At 58.3% G+C, this 20,038-nt stretch overlaps 1 protein-coding gene across 4 annotated transcripts in view; it reads right to left on the bottom strand.

The window, feature by feature from the left end:
• NEK6 (NIMA related kinase 6) overlaps positions 1 to 20,038 on the bottom strand; it is an 88,776-nt gene that overhangs the window by 6,015 nt on the left and 62,723 nt on the right. For all 4 annotated transcript variants that reach the window (XM_058524006.1, XM_058524008.1, XM_058524007.1 and 1 more), the window contains exons 6-8: positions 19,504 to 19,612; positions 18,411 to 18,518; positions 7,359 to 7,453 (exon numbers count right to left, since the gene is read on the bottom strand). In XM_058524006.1, the coding sequence (XP_058379989.1) occupies positions 7,359 to 7,453; positions 18,411 to 18,518; positions 19,504 to 19,612 (312 nt within the window). The remainder of the gene's footprint in view (positions 1 to 7,358; positions 7,454 to 18,410; positions 18,519 to 19,503; positions 19,613 to 20,038) is intronic.

Here is a 20,038-nt window from a genome sequence, read left to right as displayed (position 1 = left end):
GAGGCTGGTGGCACCTGGCTCCACCTTGAAGGCAGGCCTCCCCTTTCTGGAGGACACCCAGACTCCCCACCCCACCAGTCAAAGCACTACTGGGGGGGTGCCTTCAAAGGGGGCTCGCAGGAGCCATGGGGGGCTCTGTGAGGCAGCACGTGGCAGCCCAGCATGGGCCCGCCAGCCCCATCCGCTGATTAATCCGTAATGGGATCCGAGGGCTTCTCATCACTCCCGCTCACTGCTGCCTGCCCCCAAAGACGGCCCGACGCCTCATGCTAATGACGCGCCATCGGGTGACTGTGCCCGCCTGTCCGCTTGGCCCTGGTTCCCTTTGAGGAGCTAAGGCCACTCTGCACAGACTCCCCGGGTGAAGGCTCCTGGGCTCTGGCTGGGACAGGGTATTGGGACACTTGAGGAACCTTCACTTGTCCTCAGGCCCCGCGGGTGGGGCAGCGAGCCATATCTCAGGGCAGGGAGGAGCCTGCGGCAGCTGGGTTTGTGGGTGCCTGTCGGCTTTAGTTTCCTGGTCTGCCCCATGCTCTGCTCACCCCTATGAACAGGCCTGGGGGCCCTAAGAGCAGTGCCTGTCTCCTTCAGAAGGGCCCAGGGGGCTTCAGAGCCCAGGCAGCGTCCTTGGGTTTACAAATGGCCACTGGGGAGGCAGCAGAGTGTGGCCTGGAGATGTTGGGGTTTCCTCTGACCCAGGTCCGGGAGTCCAGCCTGGGCCGAACCCTTGGGCCCAGGGGCCAGGCCATGCTGAGGGCTTTCAGATGGGTGTTTAGGGCCAGCCCCGCCCCACCACCACCTCCCTCGATCAGAGGCTCCGGCCCCTCTGAGGACGGCTGGGAACCTATCTGCACTGTGGCACTCACCCTTGCAGGGTGGCTGCAGGCAGTGGCCCCGCACTTGGCAGGGAAGGATGAGGATGCAGGGGCCATGGCGGGCTCCACCAGCCTGACTGGGAGCTGAGTGTGCGAAATGGCATCACTTGGGTGATGCATTTCCAATAATTAACATGAGACTCTTGGGTGCGAAAGGTTAATTGGGCAGTTTCAAAAGGACATCTGTTGCCGCAGCAGAGAGCAGGTGAGGCTCCAGGGCGGTCACTCAGGGTGATCCAGGTGCCCTCCAAGCAGCCCTCCAAGTCGTGGCTGGAGGATTAAGATGGATTTTCCTGGGAAGTGTTTCTGTTCAGAGTAGAAAGGACATTTACATGTTGGCCCCACTAACAAAGGGCCTGGTTTTGCACGCATCTGACCTGGAGAGGGACTGGGTGCTCCTTTCAACAGGCCAATCTGATCTGATTTGCACAGAGTTACTGTTTGGGATTACAGAAGGGCCCCAGAAATTGGCAGCGAGGCCCATATCCAACATCCCCTTTAGATCATTGCTCCCTCCTTTCCAGCACCCTCTCCACACCATTTCAGAGAAGCTTCTTGAACAGGGTCAGCAGTGGGCTACGCCAGAGGCTCCCTCTCGGCCTCCCGCTCACAGGGACTTCTCCATCCACAAACACAGACTCTAGCAGAAGCAGCGTCCTGCCTGCACCCCCTCCAGCTGCCGGCCACCGGCCTTCCCCCCAGATCAGGGCATCAGGCTGTGAAGGAACCTCTGGGGCTGCTCGAGACACTGGGATTAGAACGATTTCCCTGGCTGGCCAGATCTCCTCGTACTGGCGACCACCCACCTCTGAGTGGTCGCAGCAGAGGAGGAACGGCTGTTTGGGGCTGAGGCTGGTTGCCTGGTTAGAACTGCCAAAGCCACGTCTGCCTCTCAAACGCAGAACTTTTTCTCCCTGACGTTATTGGGATGACACATTGCCAGGGATACGGGAATGTGTGGGCACTTGCCCCCGCTGGGAGGGCTCCGAGAAACTGGTGTGTGATCTGAGATGTCAGAGGGAGCAGGGGACTCTGACTCCAGACAGGACAGTGATTGCCTGACTCCCGCCCTGTCAGGGCCGCAGACACCCATCTCATCGCCCCGTATCTCCCAGCATGTCCTGGAGTGAAGGCTGAACCCGGAGGCCAATCGCCAAGCAGTGTGCAGCCCTGCTCCCCGACGAGGTAAGGGGCATCCGGACCACTCTTGGCGCAAGCCAGAATTCCACAGCAGGAGTCCGTACAAAGCGTGCTGATCCCTGGTCTTTTCCCCAGCCTGCTTTCTTGCTGGTGTCAGTCCCACACGGGCCCCTGGAGGCGGCTGGGAGAAGGCCCCCCACCAAGGATCCCGGGGCTGGCACCGAACGAGCCAATTCCTTCAGCTCCGTGCTCAGCTCAGCTCCCACGTAAATAAATAAATTCTGCAGAGCCCAGGAGGCCTGCTGGGCGCCTCCACGGGGCACGCTGGGTAATGAAAATAAAGCACTGGCCCTTCCAACAGGACCAAGCTCACGCATCTCTGCAGGAGCTCCGGGAGCAGAGGAGGGGACGCCAAAGTCGTTTGGGGCTCCTCACAACCTGCCTTCCCTTGCAGGGGCTCCTTCACCATGGTCACGCCTATCCCCATGGCCGGGGAGCAGGGGAGAGGCCCTGGCTCCAGAGGGACAGCACGTCCCTGCTGCTTTGGCCCAGAGCCTGGCTCCTGCGCACAGGAAGGCGGGCTGTGACAGACAGCCTGGGGAGCAGTGCCCGTCTTGGCCACTTCCATGTTGTGTGACCCCGGGAAGTCTCTCCCCCTCTCTGAGCCTCAGTTTCTTACAGCGAAGCTGGCACCGGCCTGGTGTGATTCCTGTGATTCACTCTGGTGTCCAGGGTGGCACTGCTCCCAGCTGTTAAGCCATTTGGCATGTTTCTCCTGATGGTGACCTCAAGACAGGTCCCACTGGGCCCCCACCCCTGAGGGGCACTGGCCAGGTGTAGTCCTCATTGTCCACAGGTCAACATCAGCATCTCAGGGTGACCTCAGGAGGTCCTTGGTGGACATCTGGATGCCCCGGTGAAGGGGGTGTGGTGGCCTGATGAACGGCCCCGGAGACGTCCACGCCTCAATCCGGGGAGCCTGTGACTGTGTTACCTTATACGGCAAGAGGGCTTTGGCAGGTGTGGTTAAATCAAGGCTCCCCAGATGGGAGAGCATCCCAGGCGACCCAGGTGGGCCCTAAATGTAACCACAAGCATCCTTATAAGAGGGAGGGAGACGGAGACTTGACTGCAGACGAGGGGAAGGAGGTGTGTTGACAGAGTGATCCGACGAAGGGGTCACAAGCCAAGGAATGTAGGTGGCCTTTCCATTTTCCACGGAAAAGGCAGGAAACAGATCCTCCCCAGAACCTGCAGAGGGAACCAGCCCTGCTGACCCTGCCTTTTAGTCCAGCAAAACTGATTTTGGACTTCTCGCGTCCAGAACACGAGAGAGTGATTTTATGTTGTAGGAAGCCATTGATTTCATGGTAATCCGTTCCAGCAGCCTCAGGAAACTCATACAGGGGCTTCTGCAACTCCCAACCCACTTGGGGCTCGGGGAAGGGCAGGCCGGTCCCCACTGGGGGCAGTTTTCCCTGGTTCTGTGGTCACCTCAGGCCCCCAGCTGCCCCGGCCCAGGTGTGCTCCATGGGATGGGGGGGGGCGCCGAATCCTCAGCCGGGGTCTGGAGTGGTGGGTGTGTGGGTGGGGGAGCCTCTGTCGCAGCTCCTCAGGCTGGGCCCCCGGAACAGGCCACAGGCTGTGCAGCGGGAGCTCCAGGCGTGTCCGCCCAATGTTTCCTTCCAATTACCAGGCCCTGGGCTCAGATGCGGCTCCTTCCCTGTCTGCTGGGAAAATACCCGCCTCCCCGCAGGGCTGGAGGAGCAGGGAGAAGGTGGCAGCCTGGGGCAGAGCCCCCCTGGCCTGTCACCCCTGGAGGGACTGGCCATGGCCGGCACATCAGCCACGAGAGCCCCCTCGTGTGGGAGGCCCAGGCCCATCAGGTTTAGATCAGCACCGCTGTCCCCGAGGACGTCAGAGCCCGCGGGACGTGACTGATTGATTTCATTGACTTCCCACTGCTGAGATGTCCCTCCCTGGCTACACACCACACGGCCCCACACACTGCCAACAAATAAATCCACTCGGCTGAGCCGTAGCCTGGATGCTGGGGAGCCACTGACAGGGATGCCGCCTTGTTAGACACGCGTTTAGGTGCCCACGACCAGGACTCAGAGGGTCGCCTGACCCAGGATCCACGGAGTGGGCGCTGCGGGCTGGTGCGGGCCGCCTCTGCCTCTGGGAGCCGAGACAAAGGCTCGGGCAGGGGCAGGGCTGGCTCTCTCGCGGGAGGCTCAGCCCAGCACAGGGAGCCAGCGGCTGTCCTCCCCGGCCCCAGCCCCGGCCCCTCCACACCCTGGTTGGCCTTTGTGTCTGTCTGTTGACCTTAGAAGACTCTCGGGGTCCAAAAAGGCAGAAAGCGCCTTATGGAAATCCCAAACCCAGAAAGAAACAATGAGGAACGAACCCATCGGGACCAGGGACGATATCCATGAGGGCAGAAGGACAAAGCTGAGTCCTCCACGGGGACGGAAGGCGAGGTGCACTCTGGCTTCCCACTGGCCAAAGCAAAAAGGGAAATGTGGCCGGTACAGGAGACTCACTGCCCGAGGCAGGCAGCAAACACCCACCACTAGGCCTGCGCAGGGCACAGACAGCAAGGCAACGACCTGCCCTCCTTCGTCCGAGGGCCTTCGCTGAGGAAGGCGCCACGTGAGCCCACTTTCTACTGGGGCCACTGACGCTGCTGGGGAGGGGCTGACTTGCCCCAGGGCCTTCAGGGGGTGCGTGGGGGGCTGGGCTTTGAACTCAGGTCCTTCTGAGGCCCACACCAGGACTCTGCATCTCTTACCCACATTACCATACACACTCACTCACACACACACACACACACACACACACACACACACGAGCATGTGCACGCGCACACACTTTCTAATTCAAAATCGGGTGCCTGGCCGCCTGCTATGCTGAGGGTGTTTGCTGGGTCCCGGCGAGACCCGGAGTGGCAGTCCCTCCCCATCAGGTCAGCACTGACGTAAAGGTGGGACAGAATCCCCTCCTGAGACCCCAGGCCGGGGTGGGCAGGGCTGTCGATGCTGGAGCACTGAGCTCAGGAGCGCCGGGTTAGTGCGTGACCTGGGCTTGGCTTTGTCATTGGCCTCGGCAGCCCTGGTGGCCACAGTGGTCACCTGAAGAAGTGGCTGCACTGGGAGGGACAGCTGGAGAGGCCCTGAAGTCATGATTCATCCTGGGTGACGAACGCCAGGCCCACAGTGAGCCCCCGCCCCGGGGCTTTGCCCACCTGGTTGTAATGTGTTCTCAGCAAAGACAACAGGACCCCACTCCACCCCCCACGCTTATGAAGGTGTGGACACAGGGGGCGCCCCACACAAGCGGGTTTCTTTCCTGTTCTCCTTGCTGAGAACAGTCTAACTTCCATCTCCCTCACGACTCTCTCAAGCAACTCGCTCAAGTTGCTCAAGACACTGATGTCCCTCCTGCACCCACTGTCCTCCCCCGAGCTCACCCATGCCACCCCCACACGCCCACCCCCAGTCAACCACTCCTGACTCCCAAACCACCCAGCGGCCGGGCAGAGAGAAACAGGGATGGGGGAGGAGTCACAACTCAGCCCTCTTTCCCACTCGGGGCCAGGAACTGCTCTGCACTCCCCCATCCACTGCAGCCACTCAGGTGGGCACCGCCTGGCCCTGGCAGCCCCTGTTTGGTGCTCATGAACAGAATTCCTCCTACAACAGACGCCCCTATGGAGTCCTGAAAAGACAGTGTGCTCCCCACCTCTGACTGTCAGGGCCTGATTCACCCACAGACCTTCAGGTGACACTGTGGGTCACCCACACTGCTGACCTCCAGGAGAAGAGGGTCCCAGGCACAAGTGCCATGAGGGGCCACAGTTCCACTGGGCTTTGTCTTTAACCACAAGGCCACTCTTTTAAAATGAAATGTCTGTTATTAACAGCAGGCTATTGGCTTAAAAAGAGAGATGCTGTGAAATTGAAACCTTGCAAAGGGATCAGAGTTTTGATCTCATCGTCTCAGATACAGCATGCAGGGAGGGAGGTCCCAGTGCCAAAGGACCCCGACCACGAGAGCCGCCACGGTCCCTTTGTGGATCGACAGCCGGCAGCTGATTCCTCAAGCTTACACCCAAGGGCCGTGAGGTCAATTCCCAGGGTCAACAGTCCAAGGAAGCCGAGAAGTCAGTCTCTGCACCACCAACACCACCCTCTCAGTGGCCCCTTGACACTCTGTCCTGAGCATCACTGCCCTGGGAGGTCACGGGCCACGTCAGCTTAATAATGTGGGTCTTTAGCTTATGAGCTCTAAACTAGATTGCACGAATGCTCAAGACAACTCCAGGGGAAGCAGAAAAATAATTAAGGTTCCAATTCTAAAACCAGCCCATGCTTGGGGTCTCATAGCCCTGCAGTGGGGGTGGGTTCAAACTTTTCATGTTGGTTATTTTGTTTATCTGGACTGTGACAATGTGGAACAGGTACCGTGCCCATTTTACAGATGTGGAGACTGGGGCTCAGCAAGATGGATGGAATCCCAGAGCTGCCAAGCACTAGGTGGTCCAGGGCCAGGGTGGTGGGAGGGTGGCCGCCAGCTTGGAGATACCAGAGGGCTCAGGCCTCCCTCCCACTGGTGGCTGCTACAGCTTCACCACCAAGAGTGGCTCCTCCTCCCTAGACCCCAGTTATCTGGGGCCTCGGGGTAACTGGCCAAAATGGGAGGGGGCTTCCATTTGTTCACACTGTCTCATGTTCTGAGTCTACCAAGACTCAGAAATGTTGCTGTCCCTCGGTCCAGGCTGGCCACCAGATCTGGAAATGGCCATCTGGCGGCTCCATTTCACAGCTCGGGCGAGGGGGTCGTTAGTGAGACCCACGTTGCTGGGCTTAGGAGAACGTGGACACCCCTCAGTGGGGAGCGTTTCAGAGGCAGGGCCCAGAGCTGGCTCCCCGTCCCCAGGGCCCTGCCTGGGGCCTGATCCACAGTGAGTGACAGTGGACAAAACTGCCTGCTTACCAGGGAAACCGGGGCAGGGGCAGCTGGGGATCTGGGGTGAGCACCGGTCCCCCGAGCGACCAGATGGCCCTGCCTGTGCTCCTCCATCACACAAGCAGACGCTGCACTCCCTTCCCGGGTCTGAGCAGCCCGAGGCAGAGACGGCAGCAGCCTGCCCCGCGCCGCCCTCTAAGGACCTCCTTCAGCCCCACGTTCTAATCCGGCACACGGCGAAGGACAGGACCCTGGTGGTACCGACACTGCAGACGGACATCTCGCAGCCCCGGGTTCCCACCCTGCGCTGGTGCGGGGAGCCCGCCGTGCACGCACTACCACGTGCCGCTGAGCCGCGGGCCAGACGCTCACCTCATACAGCAAACAGCCCAGAGACCAGATGTCGGACTTGAAGTTGTAGCCGTTCTCGTGGATCCTCTCCGGTGACATGTAGTACGGCGTCCCCACTGAAACACAGCAAAGGAGGGTGTTATGCTCTATGCAGGGACAGGACGCGTGGCGGAGAGGGGCAGGGGAGAGACCTGGCCTTGGTCTCGCTGGGACCCTGGGCAGCCCCCTCTCCCTCTCCTCCTGTCTCCTCCTCTCAAATGAGGTTCCCACGCTGGTAGGATATTAAAAGCTCCCAAGGATGGGGACCCACCCAGACCTCAGAATCATTTCGGGGGCCGGGCAGCTGGAGATCGGTGTTTCTGTCAACTGCCCAGGGGAGGGGGATGCAGCGTCCAGTCTCTGGCAAGCAACCAATCAATGTCCTCTAAGGCAACTGCCTGAATCCGGGAAGAGTCCGCTAAAGCTCTCAACAATGAGGAGAAAACCACTGTTAACGCTGACCAAGCAAGTCACATGTGTTAGCTCACGTGTGTTCCTAACAGTCCCACGAGGGGGCAACCCCATCGTACAGATGGGGAAACTGAGGCTCAGAAAAGCAGTGAGACTGAGGTTCAAACCCACATCTTCAGGCTCCAGAAACTGAGCTCTTAGCCACCCCCTTGGCTGGCACTGATTAGCACATCAGACTTGGGATTGGCCGAGATTTCTTAACCAGGACAAAAAAGACACTAATCCTAGGAGAAAAGATTGATAATTTGGACTTCATTAAATTAGGAACTTCAGTTCACCTAGAGACCGTTCTGAAAGTCAGAAGGCGAGCCGCAGAGGGGGAGAAGGCAGTGTCAACACACACACCCAACGATGGCCTTCTATATAGAATGTACTCAAAAACATCTATAAATCAGTAAGTAAAAGACAAACACCCCCTCCCTCAAATTAGGAACAGACTTGAAGGGGCACTTCGCAAAAGAGAATCCCCAAGTGGCCAATAAGCACACGGAATGATGAGATTCTCCTCACCCTCACTGGGGCAATGCACATTAAAGCACAGTGGGTTACTACCCCCACCCACCTGGACTCTACAGTTGAAAAGATTGACAGACACCAAGGGTGGTCATGTGCAGAGCAACTGGAACCCTCCGCACTGCTGATGGGGACGGAAAATGGTACAACCACCTTAGAAAACCGTCTGGCAGTATCTACTACAGCTGAACACTGCCGACACTGTAACCCAGCAATTCCACTGCTAGTATGGGCCCGAGAGAAGTGAGCTCTTCTGTCCATCAAAAGACATGCTCGAGAATGTGCAGATGGGCTTTATCCACAATAGCCAGAAACTGGAAACAGATGTCAACCAACAATAGAAAATTGTTAACGATAACAATTTGATAAATTGATAATGTGGTCTATTCGTGCAGTGGAATACTAGGCAGCGATGAAAAAGAACCAACCTCAGGTACACGCAACAGAATGGACCAATCTCACAGACATAAAGTTCAGTGAAAGCAGCCAGGCACAAGAGCACATACTATTTGATGCCATTTTTATCAAGAACAGGAAAAACTACTCTGTGGGGGTACAGATCAGGAAGGGCTCAAGGGAGCTTTACTGTATGTACCACATCTTAAAAAGTGAAAAAGAAAAAAGGTTTTCATGGTGAGGATGGGGCCCTCCTGCCAAGAGCAAAGCCGAAGGACCGTGGGGATTCTCTTTGTGGTCCCTCTTCTTCCCCCCAGGAAAGGCCGACACTTCAGGAAACCGTGGAAGGGTGAGCCCTGCCCTTCTCCAGCTGTCTCCAGGCAGAGGGGGCACACTTTTGAAGATGTGGACCTGTGTAAAGATGGGAGGATTTCCTGAGAGGGAGTGAGCTCCCCATCACCAGAGGTATGCAAGCTGCAGCAGAGGGGCTGATTTGGCAGGGCCAGGGTGGGGCCCAGGAATCTAATTTGTAATCAGAGATTCTGTGCTCAGTCCTTTTGGAGGATGATTGTTCTGGAGGCTCTAGGACCAGATTTTAAAGGTCCCCCATACAAAGGACCTTTTCATTGGCCTGGAGAGACCATGTGGATGTGACAGTGGCTGCTGCTGTTCTGACCAGAGTCTGTGTAGGGAGCTGGCTGGAGTCCAGCGTGGCAGGGGCTGAGCCTGAGATGTGGCTTATGACCCTAGGGAGGAGCGACATCCAGCACCACAGAAACACGAGAGACCCTGGGAAGAGACCAGGCCGTTCGCTGAGCCGGACTCAGAGAACAACGGGTGCCCCAAAGCAGGGCCCAGACTTCAGAAATTCACGGGCCAAAGACGTTTCAAGGAGAATACGGGGTGAGGAACAATTCTGCCAAGTAAGGGTGTTTAAAAAACACAAAACGCCAACTACCATTTAGTGTCACTCTTATTTTAAAAAGAAAAGACAGTTTAACACCAGAACAAGTAGAAAACTCATCATCTCAAAATCAAGGACAGTCCTTTACACTGAAAAGGTTTGAAAACTTTATCTTGTTTTTCTCATCTCAGTGGAGATGGATGAGAAACTGTCAGGCCCGACGCGGAGAGGCTGTGACAGTGCTGGAAAGCCCTGCTCTGGGCCTGAGGCAGGACACTCACACCGAAGCAGCCCAGTGCCCGGGGCCAGCTCGCAGTGGGGGCTGCTAAGCCAGCTACTCATGCAGTCAAAGCGTCATCCCCAAGTTATCAGATGGCAGGTCAATATTAAGTCTTTTATCCTGCAGCCTAACGCACTGTTTCCTTAACTGATGGCTGCCCAGTAGGGACTCCCCGATTACTGCTTTCTCAGGACACCAAGCACCCTTCAACGGCAATAATCCCTCAACAAGGACAGCAGCCATCACTTAAATACAGGCTCTGAGAAACGTCTCACCCTACATGCACACCTGACGGCTGAAATCAGGCGGCTAACTGCTAGTCGGCAGAAAGAGCTGTCAGTCACCGTAGGAACCCCTGGGATGCTATAAGCAAATTGTGACTTCCAGTGGCAACGCCTTGTACGGGTTGGTCACGAGGGAGCAAAAGGAAAATGAACGGCCAAGTGTGAAACGGATGACTTGTCACATCCAGACCCCAGGATGGAATCCAAACACCTCTCAGTTAACAGCAGGAGCCCACACCAAGCTGTAAGCGATTCTAGCCCCCAGGGGTGGTGGATGGATGGGCCTAGAGGCGGGAACTGTCTCCCACACTGGTCAACGACGTGGGGCTGAGGGAGGACACAGAGAGAGGGTGGGGGGGATGGAGGTCGGAGGCCCTGTCCTCAGTGAGGGACAGCAGTGTCCACTGTCTGGCTGCACTGCACCCCTAAGACCCTGGCCACGCCCCCTCCTGGCTGGGGGTGCAGGCTGCTGACACTGCTCCCCCCAAGTCTTGTCCTCTGCTTCTTTGAGATCCACCTGGGCCTTGACAGGAGGGCCTTGGGGGACAGATGGCCTGCACAGTGGCCAGCCTTTGGCCGGGGCCCATCTGAAAGTGAAGGTGTTGAGTGCCCAGCCCCCCTGCTCGAGACCGCTTCACCGGCCACCCCAGCCCCACCCCCAGCCTGCTCTCAATTCACCTCTGTGCCTTGGCACATGCTGTTCCCTCTGCCTCCTGGTGAGCCCCTTTAAGGTCCAATATAACTGCCCCTGCCCTGGCCAGGGGGAGCCAGCCTCAGGGAGGCCTGGACACTTGGTTTGTCCCTCTATTCTGTCACCACTGTCTCCCTCTGCTGGGCTCCAGATCCCCGCCTCAGCCCTGCTTGTGGTGAAAGCCTTGGGGCACATGGGGAGAGAAAGGTTAGGGAGCGCCACCCCCCCATCCCCTCCACGCTCCACCCCAACCTCCTACCTCTTCACTGCTCCTTCTGCTTCTACCTGTTGCCATTGGTGGAAGGGAAAAAAGGCCAACATCCAAATGTAATATGGACTTTCTTCTAAGATGCCAGTGATGCAGATGCCATCCGTCCATCAGTCTGTCCATCCATCTGTCTATCCATCCATCCATCATCCACCCATTCCTTTTCCATCTATCCATAATCATCCATCTACTGTCTGCTCATCTATCCAACCATTCATTAGTCCATCCATCCCTCCTCCACCCATCCATTATCCATCCATCATCCACCCATCCATCCACCCATCCCTCCATGTGTCTATCCATCCGTCATTCATCCATTCCTCCATCCATCCATAATCGTACATCTATCATTTGCTCATTTATCTATCCATTCATCAGTCCATCCGTCCATCCAACCCTCTTCCATCCATTCATAATTGTCCATCCATTGTCCACCCATCCATCCATCCATCTGCGTCCAATGTTAACTGAGCCCTGATGTTGTGCTGGGCCCTCCCAGGAGTGGGCCCATCAGGAGCTAGTGAGTTGCCTGGCCCAGGAAATGTCCAGAAGGAGCCAGTTGATCAAGGCAAGGCTGGACTGATTAGCGGCTACAGCCTAATCACCTGCAGGAGCTTGTTAAAAATCTAGCTCCCCGACCCAACCCCAGACCTGTGGGATCAGAATCTCCAGGGCTGGACCTTGGATACCTGCATCTCTCACAAGCTCGGGGGAGATTCTGATGCATGACACAGTCTGAGAAGGGGCTGTGCAAAGCCTCACCGCCTGTCATTCTTTCAGATGCTCAGAAACATCCGTGGAGCAAATGAATTTATGAAGTGTTAACTGAGCGAAGTTTGGCCTGTCCCTGCCGGGCACTGGGTCCCCGTGTCCTGGCCTCCAGGCAAATTCTCCAGTCCCCAGACCCCAGAAGGGGCTGCTCCCCCTTGGTCTGTGAGTCTTAAAGTTGGGGCACTCTGCCTTATTGGAGGGGTCTTCAACTCGTGCAAGGGGTATACAAAGCTGCAGGGGGTGAACTCAGCCCCTCTCCGTTTTGCCAGCCTTCCCTGGGAATAAGTCTGTAAAACCACATTTTATACTGACAACAAATACCCAAGCATAATGAAGCATAATGCGCAACTCGTATGAGTTTTAAAGATAAAATGAGAGACTTCAAACAAGTTCCAAGCTTGCAGCGGGCTCCCTGGAGGATGTGTCCCAAAACCCCAGGGGAGTGGTCTTTCTGTGCAAGAGTGGGAGAAGCTGGCAAGAGGAGGTGCCCTGAAGGCCACGCCCGGGGCCTGGCCCCTTGTCCTGCCCCACGGGGAGCCCTGGGGGCACTACCAGCCGGCAAAGCAGCAGCACAGCCTCACGGAGCTGCTGAGACGCAGAGCGGAACACAGCCTGGGTCTCGAATCCCCTTCCTGCAGTCTCCCCATCAGATCCTGGCTGGGAGCTCTGCCCCCACCCTCGCTCTGCCCCCACCCTCGCTCCTCACAGTGGGGGACCAGCTCTGCACATGAGAGAGGAGCCTAACAAACTCTGACCTTCCCTGAGTCTTTACCTAGAACTCCCCGATTTCAAACCGGGCGGATATCAGAGGCGAACGCGGGACCTCAAAGTGGGAGGCTGATTAAAGGGGCCCTGCGTCCCCGAGATGCGCCGCTCCTGTCAAAACAAACTTTGCCGTGTTTGGAAATGCTCGCGGTGTTTGAAACATGTTCATTAGATATGAAAAGGCAGAGATTTCCCATGAGGGGGAGGCTGGCCTTGCGGGTTGCGCTTCTTCCCCAGATGGTGGTTTGGAAAATGGCTGGAGAATGTGGTGTCCTTGCCCACATCCATCCACCGGGCGGGACCTGGGGCCGGGCGTCTGCGCCCCGTGGGGAATCCTGACGGCACTGGGTTGGACTCATGGTCCCTGGGGTCCCCCGCTCCACCCTGTGGAGTCTCGGTTTCCCTCTCTGGAAAATGGGGATGGTACAACCTACCGCACACGGGCGTGCGGGATGAAGGGCTCCAGGAAGGCTCCTCTGCCCACAGACCCCGGAGGGAGAGGAGGGAAGGATGGCAGGGTAAGAACAAAGGGCAGTGAAGACCAGATTCTGGAACCCGGCGCCTTCCTTTGTGCTGGGCTGTATGATCCGCATTTTCCCCTCATCATGACCTGGTCCTATGAAACTCCCTCCCCGCCCCAACATCCAATCAGGCCCCACATCCTGAGGGACCTCCCCTCCCCTCTGTCACTCCATCGCTCGCCTGGACGACTGACTGGCTCAGCCCCTTGCTGTGCTGCCCACTCCCACCAGTCCTCCACCCCAAGGCAGGGGTCCTGCTCTGCCCCGACAGGCTCCTCGCCCCCTAAGGAGAAAGGCCGGGTCCTCAGCCTGGCATTCAGGCCTCTCCAGACTCTCCCTGCTCCCCCCGAATACTGGATCTTTGGGCAGCAACACACACACACCCACCCCTACCAGGATCACCTGTGTCAAGTCCTCCTTAAATTAACTACCAGCCGACCCCATGCTGGGCCACACACCGCCCTCGGGAGAAGCAGCCATGTTGAAAACACACTGTACTTCTATCAGCATTGACTAATTTCAGATTATTTACATCATACGAACGTCTGCCTATTTCTGGTTCCCACACTGAGTATCTCTAACAGATGCGAAGATCAGGTAGCTCAATTCTGTGATTCTACGCGGCACTGTGTGTTTTCCAGGTATCAGGGTCTCTTCCAAGACGGCTCAGGGAGGCTCAGACAGGAAACTGGCACCTTGCCACGCCTCGCCCTCGCCCGCCACGCAGCTCTGGCTGGAACACCCCGCCTGGCATCGCAAAGGTGCCCGCCTCCATGTGCCTGGGCTTTCCCACCCCCAGGGTGGCTGGGCACTAAACGAGGTAACACCTGGGATGTGACTATTAGAACACGGCTGGTTCACGGTGAAGACCTAAATGGATTCTCCCCCCAGGCTGTAAGTTCCAGAGGGCAGGGGCCTTCCCTGTGAGCGGCTGGGGGCTGGCACAAATCCTTCTTGAGTGAATGAACGAACAAACAGACGAGCTGTAGTTTGCATCCTGGACCCGGATCAACTCCTCATTTGCTTTCCCCTTGAGACCCTCCCTTCCCTTTCTGGCGTCAGCTCGTGTCGTTCTAGTGGTTTGTGCCCCTGAAAATGCCAGGGACACAGGAGACAAGCCAGGTGCCTCTCGCCAGCCAGGTGTGACCTCCCATGACCTCCCACCCAGGTGTCGGCGCCCAGAACCTGGCATCTACCCGCTGAAGCAGGTTTTCTGGGGCAATTGTTCCCAGGGGTCCTGGGCTGCTGGGACGGGGCGTGGGGAGGCCCAGGGACGCATCTGCACGGTGCTCTGTGCCCACACTGATGGGGTCCCCAGGGGTGCCTGGCTGCGAGGACCATCTGTCCACACAGCAAACGTTCCACAGGGCCCACTAGCACAGGCGTGGGGCATGCTCATGGAAGTGCCAGCTCCAACCTCCTCCCCTGTGGCCCGGGACAAGCCCCCAGGTCCCATGCGGCCCACGGCTGTGAGGTTGGATGGGCTGGGTGATCTTGCACCAGAGAGTTCGTCAGGACCCCAGCCCACTTCCCAGCGCACTGTGGGCTGGTGCCCAGAGAGGAGCCGACACCTGAGGGGCTCCAGTCCCTGCGTGCCAGGTGACCACAGGGATGTACTATCACGTCTCTGAGCCTCAGTTTCTTCATCTGTCAAATGGAGATAACAAGCCTTGTTGGGAGGACTTTTTAAGAGCAAAATGGTTTTCAAACATTTTTTAAGCCTTGTCTTCTTTGCTAGCTCACCTCTTGGTGAGCTCAGCGATTACAGAAAACTGGAGTAAAGGGCAGCCCTGGAGGGGCTGAGGCAGCCCAGGCCCCCAGTGGACACTGGGCTCCTCGGCGCAGTTCAGGCTGGAGCCCAGCACCGTGCCTGCACACAGTGGGCCCTCAGGAGAGAGTTCTACCCGTCCTCACACCATGCCACCCTGGGACTGACCGTGTCTGTCTCCCCACCAGTCTGGGGGCCCCTGAAAGCAGAGGGCTGCATAGTCTCATACCCCCTGTGCCAGCCCAGGGCCAGGGCAGTTGGCTCAGAATTGATGCCCCGTGGCTAGACCGGGGTTGGTGGCCTGGGATACCAGCAAGCCCTGACTGCTGTACCTGAATGGGGGTCACCCCCGACTGGACCTGTTCCCCCAGCCCCTGAGAGGTGGGGTGGGGCCCTGCACAGGCCCCGGGTGTGAGCCGGCCTCACCTCTCGCCCCTGGTCCCAGCCCGCAGCCGCCCTGTCACCGCTGCTGAGCAGGGTCTGCTCTCCCAGCCCCACAATTTGTCTTGCAGCTGCTGCCGTCGCTTGGAGCGAGACACTTGCTTGTAGCTTGTGAGCTGTGTATAGGCAAATCTTTCATTTTTCTTTCATTACGACGGCGTGTACTGTCACTTAATTTTTATGTATGCAATCCTTCCTGACAAATATGATCTGCTGCCTGGTAATTCGTCTGACGCTCATTCTGTTCCCTGCTCTAATTACGGCTCCGAGTCCTGACACCGAGGCAGCCGCTCTGCCACCGCTGGGTACCGCACCTGTCAGCCTGGCCATGGCATGACTAATGCCCTTTCATGCCAGCCTCGTGTTAGCAAATACAGAGGCGGGGAGGGGGTGGGGGGAGGGAGAGGCAGGAGGAGATGGGATTTGCATAAGTTCTGCCATGGGTCAGCAGCCTCCAGAGATGAGGCGGTTGCTGGGGCAACGCGGCTGCCACCACAGCATCCCCACATAGTAGGTGCGCAGAGAGGTGGCAGATTCATAATTCACACCCGTGCACAGGGTGTGAAGGAGCCCCCAACCCCTGCATCCTTCCTGAGTCACGAGACAACGCAATTAGTTCAATCTCTTGCCCGGCCGAATGTGTGTGCAAGACTTAATCAGCTGTTTGCAGAACCTCGCTGGGGAAAGGGGGTCTTTCTCCTGCAGCCTGGTGACTTCAGGTTCTGGGCTTCGGCTCTGTGTGTCAGCAGCGCGGAGCCCAGCCCTCGGTTCTGGGAGCGTGTCCTGGCAGCCGGGCCTCACTGAGCCCCCGTGCAGGCCTCTCAGCTGGGTGGGTGTCCCCTGGACTTGGGCACACGGCCCCAGGAGGGCTCCTTCCACCCACCACGGGGCTGGTCAGCCGCTCAGAGGCGTCAGCAAGAGCCTGGCTTCCTCGGGAGGCCTTTTCCCAGGTTCCAATTCCTTCTCATTAATATAATAAGTGCACCAGTCCAAGTCGATCAACTCACGCTGTCGGCCGAGCCCGTATTTCTGCCCGCTCCTAATGATGTGATCCTAACTGGCTCTGACGAGCGCCGCAGACTTTTCCCCAGCGGTCAAGCGGGGCTGGGACCTGACTGACAGGGGACAGGAGGCAGTGGCTTTCACTCTTCTCTTGAATGGTTTCCCTTGAATTTCTGGCCTTTTCGAAGCTCTTAAATCAGAGGTAAACCGTCCCAACTGACCGACACACTGATTTTCACAACGAGAAGGGTCTGAGGGGACCGAGAAAGATACGGCTTCCTCCCAGGCACGAGGAGTCGCTGGCCGGGCTCCCAAAGGAGACTCGGCTTTACCTTCCAAGGCCCGACCCAGGTCTGGAGGAGGCCTGGGCCCTGCAACGAGAGCCTGCGTCTGAGGCCTGGCTCTGCTGCTCCTGGTTCAGAGAATCACTCAAGCTCCCTGGAGTTCAGATTCCGCGTTTGCACAAAGGAAGGATCCTACAGACCCGCAGGGCTATTTGAGGTGCGAATGAAGTGTCAGAAACTCACGGGGTGGCGAGTCCTTGCACATCCTCTCCTTCTGAGCTAACATAAGAGCCACAACGTGCCAGCTCCTAAGGAGGCCGGGCCAGGTGTCCTCCAGGGTCAGACGGGGACGAGAGATTCAAAACTACAACCACAACTACACGCACACCCACACGCTCACGCACTCACTCCTATAAGCAGCTTGGCGCTGTGACCTCTGGAGTGAGCACGTTTCTCCGACCGTGTGCTGCGCCCCGGGAGCCTCTAAGCCATCGAGACCTGTATGAACAGTGACAGTTTCCACCAGGAAAGTGAGTCTTCCAGAAAGCACCTTGCCGTCACCAGACGATGCCGTGTACTCACAGCACGCCGCAGGCACTCGGGGGCGGGCATGGAAGACACGCCAGCTGGGGCCGCAGAGTGGGGCGGGGACGGGGGAGAACACAGTGGTTCTCCAGGGCGGCGGCCAGCCTGCGCCCGGGGCCCTGCTCCCCGCTGTGGACTGGGGCAGCTCGAGGGAGGGGAGCCCCAGGAGCACCTTCCCCTGCGAATAGCGCCTCCAAGGGCCGGGAACGGGCTCTGGGAAAGGGAATGCCCTGCCCACCTCTGTGAAATGTTCCCACACGGCCCTGCTTAGACGCCGATACGCCTTGTAATGCGCAGGGGACCCTATTCTGCGTTCCACTGCGGGGCTTGCTGGTGTCTACATTCTAATGAAACGTAAAATTCTCCATTGCCCATCATTCTAAGTTTCACATTCAGTTGCATACCCGGCACATGGATTCTGAAACTCGCCACTGCTTCTCGTAACCCGAAGTGCACATCTGACCACGTCTCTCCGCGCGTCCAGCCCTTCAGCGCTCCCGCACTCTGGGATGGCGGCTGCTCACTGAGCGTGGCACTCAAGGCCCCGCCCGCCTTCCCTGCCACCCAAGGTCCCTCAGACCCTGCTCTCCAGCCCACCCCGTGCCCTCCCTCCTGCCCCACCAGCTCCTACGCATTCTCTCCTCACAGTTCAGCTACAATGTCACCTCCTACTCGGCCCCCACAGCTTGAAAACTTCCTGCTTAAAGGCCAAAACCTGGAAACAGCTCCAATGCCCCCTGGCAGGAGGCCGGGTGCCCCCCATACAATGGAACACGACACAGCAAAGTGAAGGATGGAACGACGGCCACAGCAATGACAGAGCCCATCTCCCCACTCCATGGAAGAGGCTCGGTCACCCTCTCCTGGGAGGGACGTGAAGCGGCCCGAGGATGCAGGGAAGCCCCGACCAGGGCTCGTCGGCCTCGGTTTACTCCCCACCGGGTCACTGTTCTGAGGAGGTGAGTAGAGACTGGGGTTCACAAAGGCACTTTCCTGCACTAACTAACCAAAGGCACCGTGGGGACAATGTTCACATCTGCCCCACGGTCACGTAGGACCGGGGCTGCTGGGGCGTGGACAGCCCCCTTACCTAGGGAGTGGGCCGCTGTGGTCTCGGAGCTGAAGAAGCGGCCCAGGCCGAGGTCACCGAGCTTCACGACGCCTGTGGCCGTGATGAACACGTTGGCAGGCTTGATATCTGCAGGGGGAGGAGAAGGCAGTTGGTGGGGGATCAGAGGCTAGGGTGGGTGGGGAGGGACAGGAGGGAGGAGGAGGCCTGGGGTTGGGCCTTCAGGTGGCCAGCCCTCCATCCTGCTCCCTCAGGGTGAGGCCCCGGCCCTGGCTCTGCCCAGCTGCAGGACCTCAGGAAACTCAGCCTCAGTTTCCTCACCTGTAAAATGGGTCTAACTTTACCTACTTCACAGGGCTGCTGTGAGGTCTAGGAGGGCAGGGGTTTTGTGCTGTTGTTCCCTCTTTTACAGCTCTATCCTGCACCTAGCATAGCACCTTGAACACGGCAGACACTGATAAATACAAGTGGAATGAATGAATGGAGGAATCAGTGAAGTAACCTACATAAAGCTCCTAGCCCCCTGCCTCGCACTCAGCAAGCTCCTTCCTCACAACTCAGGATGATGCCAACTTTCAGAAACACTCTGTAGGTGTCACATCTCCTTTGCCCAGCCACCTCCTACTAAGACATCAAAGTCCATATTAAAAATGCCGTTTTCTGGGATGCTTCCCCTGCCCTCCCAGGCAGAGCGGGCGGCAGGACTAGAACTGGCCATGACTGGGCCGCCTCCCCGGCCAGGCCCTTCACCCCATCCTTGCTGCAACCCTCTCTGTGCTGGCCCCAGGCTGGTGCTGGGCGCTGGAGATGATGTACTGAGTGTGGCCCCTGTTCCCGGGGGCCCATGGAACTGTGGCACTGAGTGCCCCCACCACGGGGCACAAGGGGTGTGTGTGCAGTTGAGCCCCGCGCCGCGCACACACCCATTCTCTGACCCTGCTCAGGACAGGCCAGACACTCGACACCCCCCTGTGTGGGGAACACAAAGTGGTCCGACTGCCTCCTGCATGTCCCCTGAGGGGCCAGGGGGAGCTGAGGGGAAAGCTGGGTCCCGGGGCCCAGGGGCACCTGGCCCCCCGCTGGCTCCGGCCCTGCATGGGGGTGCGGCACGTACCTCGGTGCATCACCCTTCGGGAATGCATGTGCTCCACGGCGCTGCACAGCTGCACGAAGTACTTCCACACCGTCCTCTCGGGAATGAGCCGCTTCTGTTTCTTGAAGTACTGCGGGGGACAGAGAGACGACAGGCCTAGGTGACCGGCCGAGAGGAGGGCGGCCACAGGGTACTGCCCGCGTCCTGTCCCGGCCGGCGCCTGGCACGGGGCGGGAGGTCAGGGTGCTGAACAAGCAGGAACCGTGGAACGCAGGGCGCTGTGTTCACATCTCTGCTTTGGCCCAAATCGCCCTCCGCGGTCATCTGTCCACCCCACCCGGCGGGCTCCCTGAGGGCGGGCGGGGCAGGCCTGGCCCACAGTGCATGTCCTGGGCGGCGTGGCTGAGTGGCTGCCAGGACCATATCTTGAAGGCTCTCTCAATCACCGTTTTTCTGGAACTTTCTGGACACATGTCCATCTCCTCCCACTGGCGTGGACGCTCTCTGCCCCCAGCCCAGGCTGGCCCAGGACAGTGGCACCCAAGACACGCCTGGT

Source organism: Diceros bicornis, chromosome 28, assembly GCF_020826845.1.
Source record: "Diceros bicornis minor isolate mBicDic1 chromosome 28, mDicBic1.mat.cur, whole genome shotgun sequence".
NCBI lineage: Eukaryota > Metazoa > Chordata > Mammalia > Perissodactyla > Rhinocerotidae > Diceros > Diceros bicornis.
Note: the sequence above shows the minus strand (reverse complement) of the source record. Positions and strands in the feature narration are given on the sequence as shown.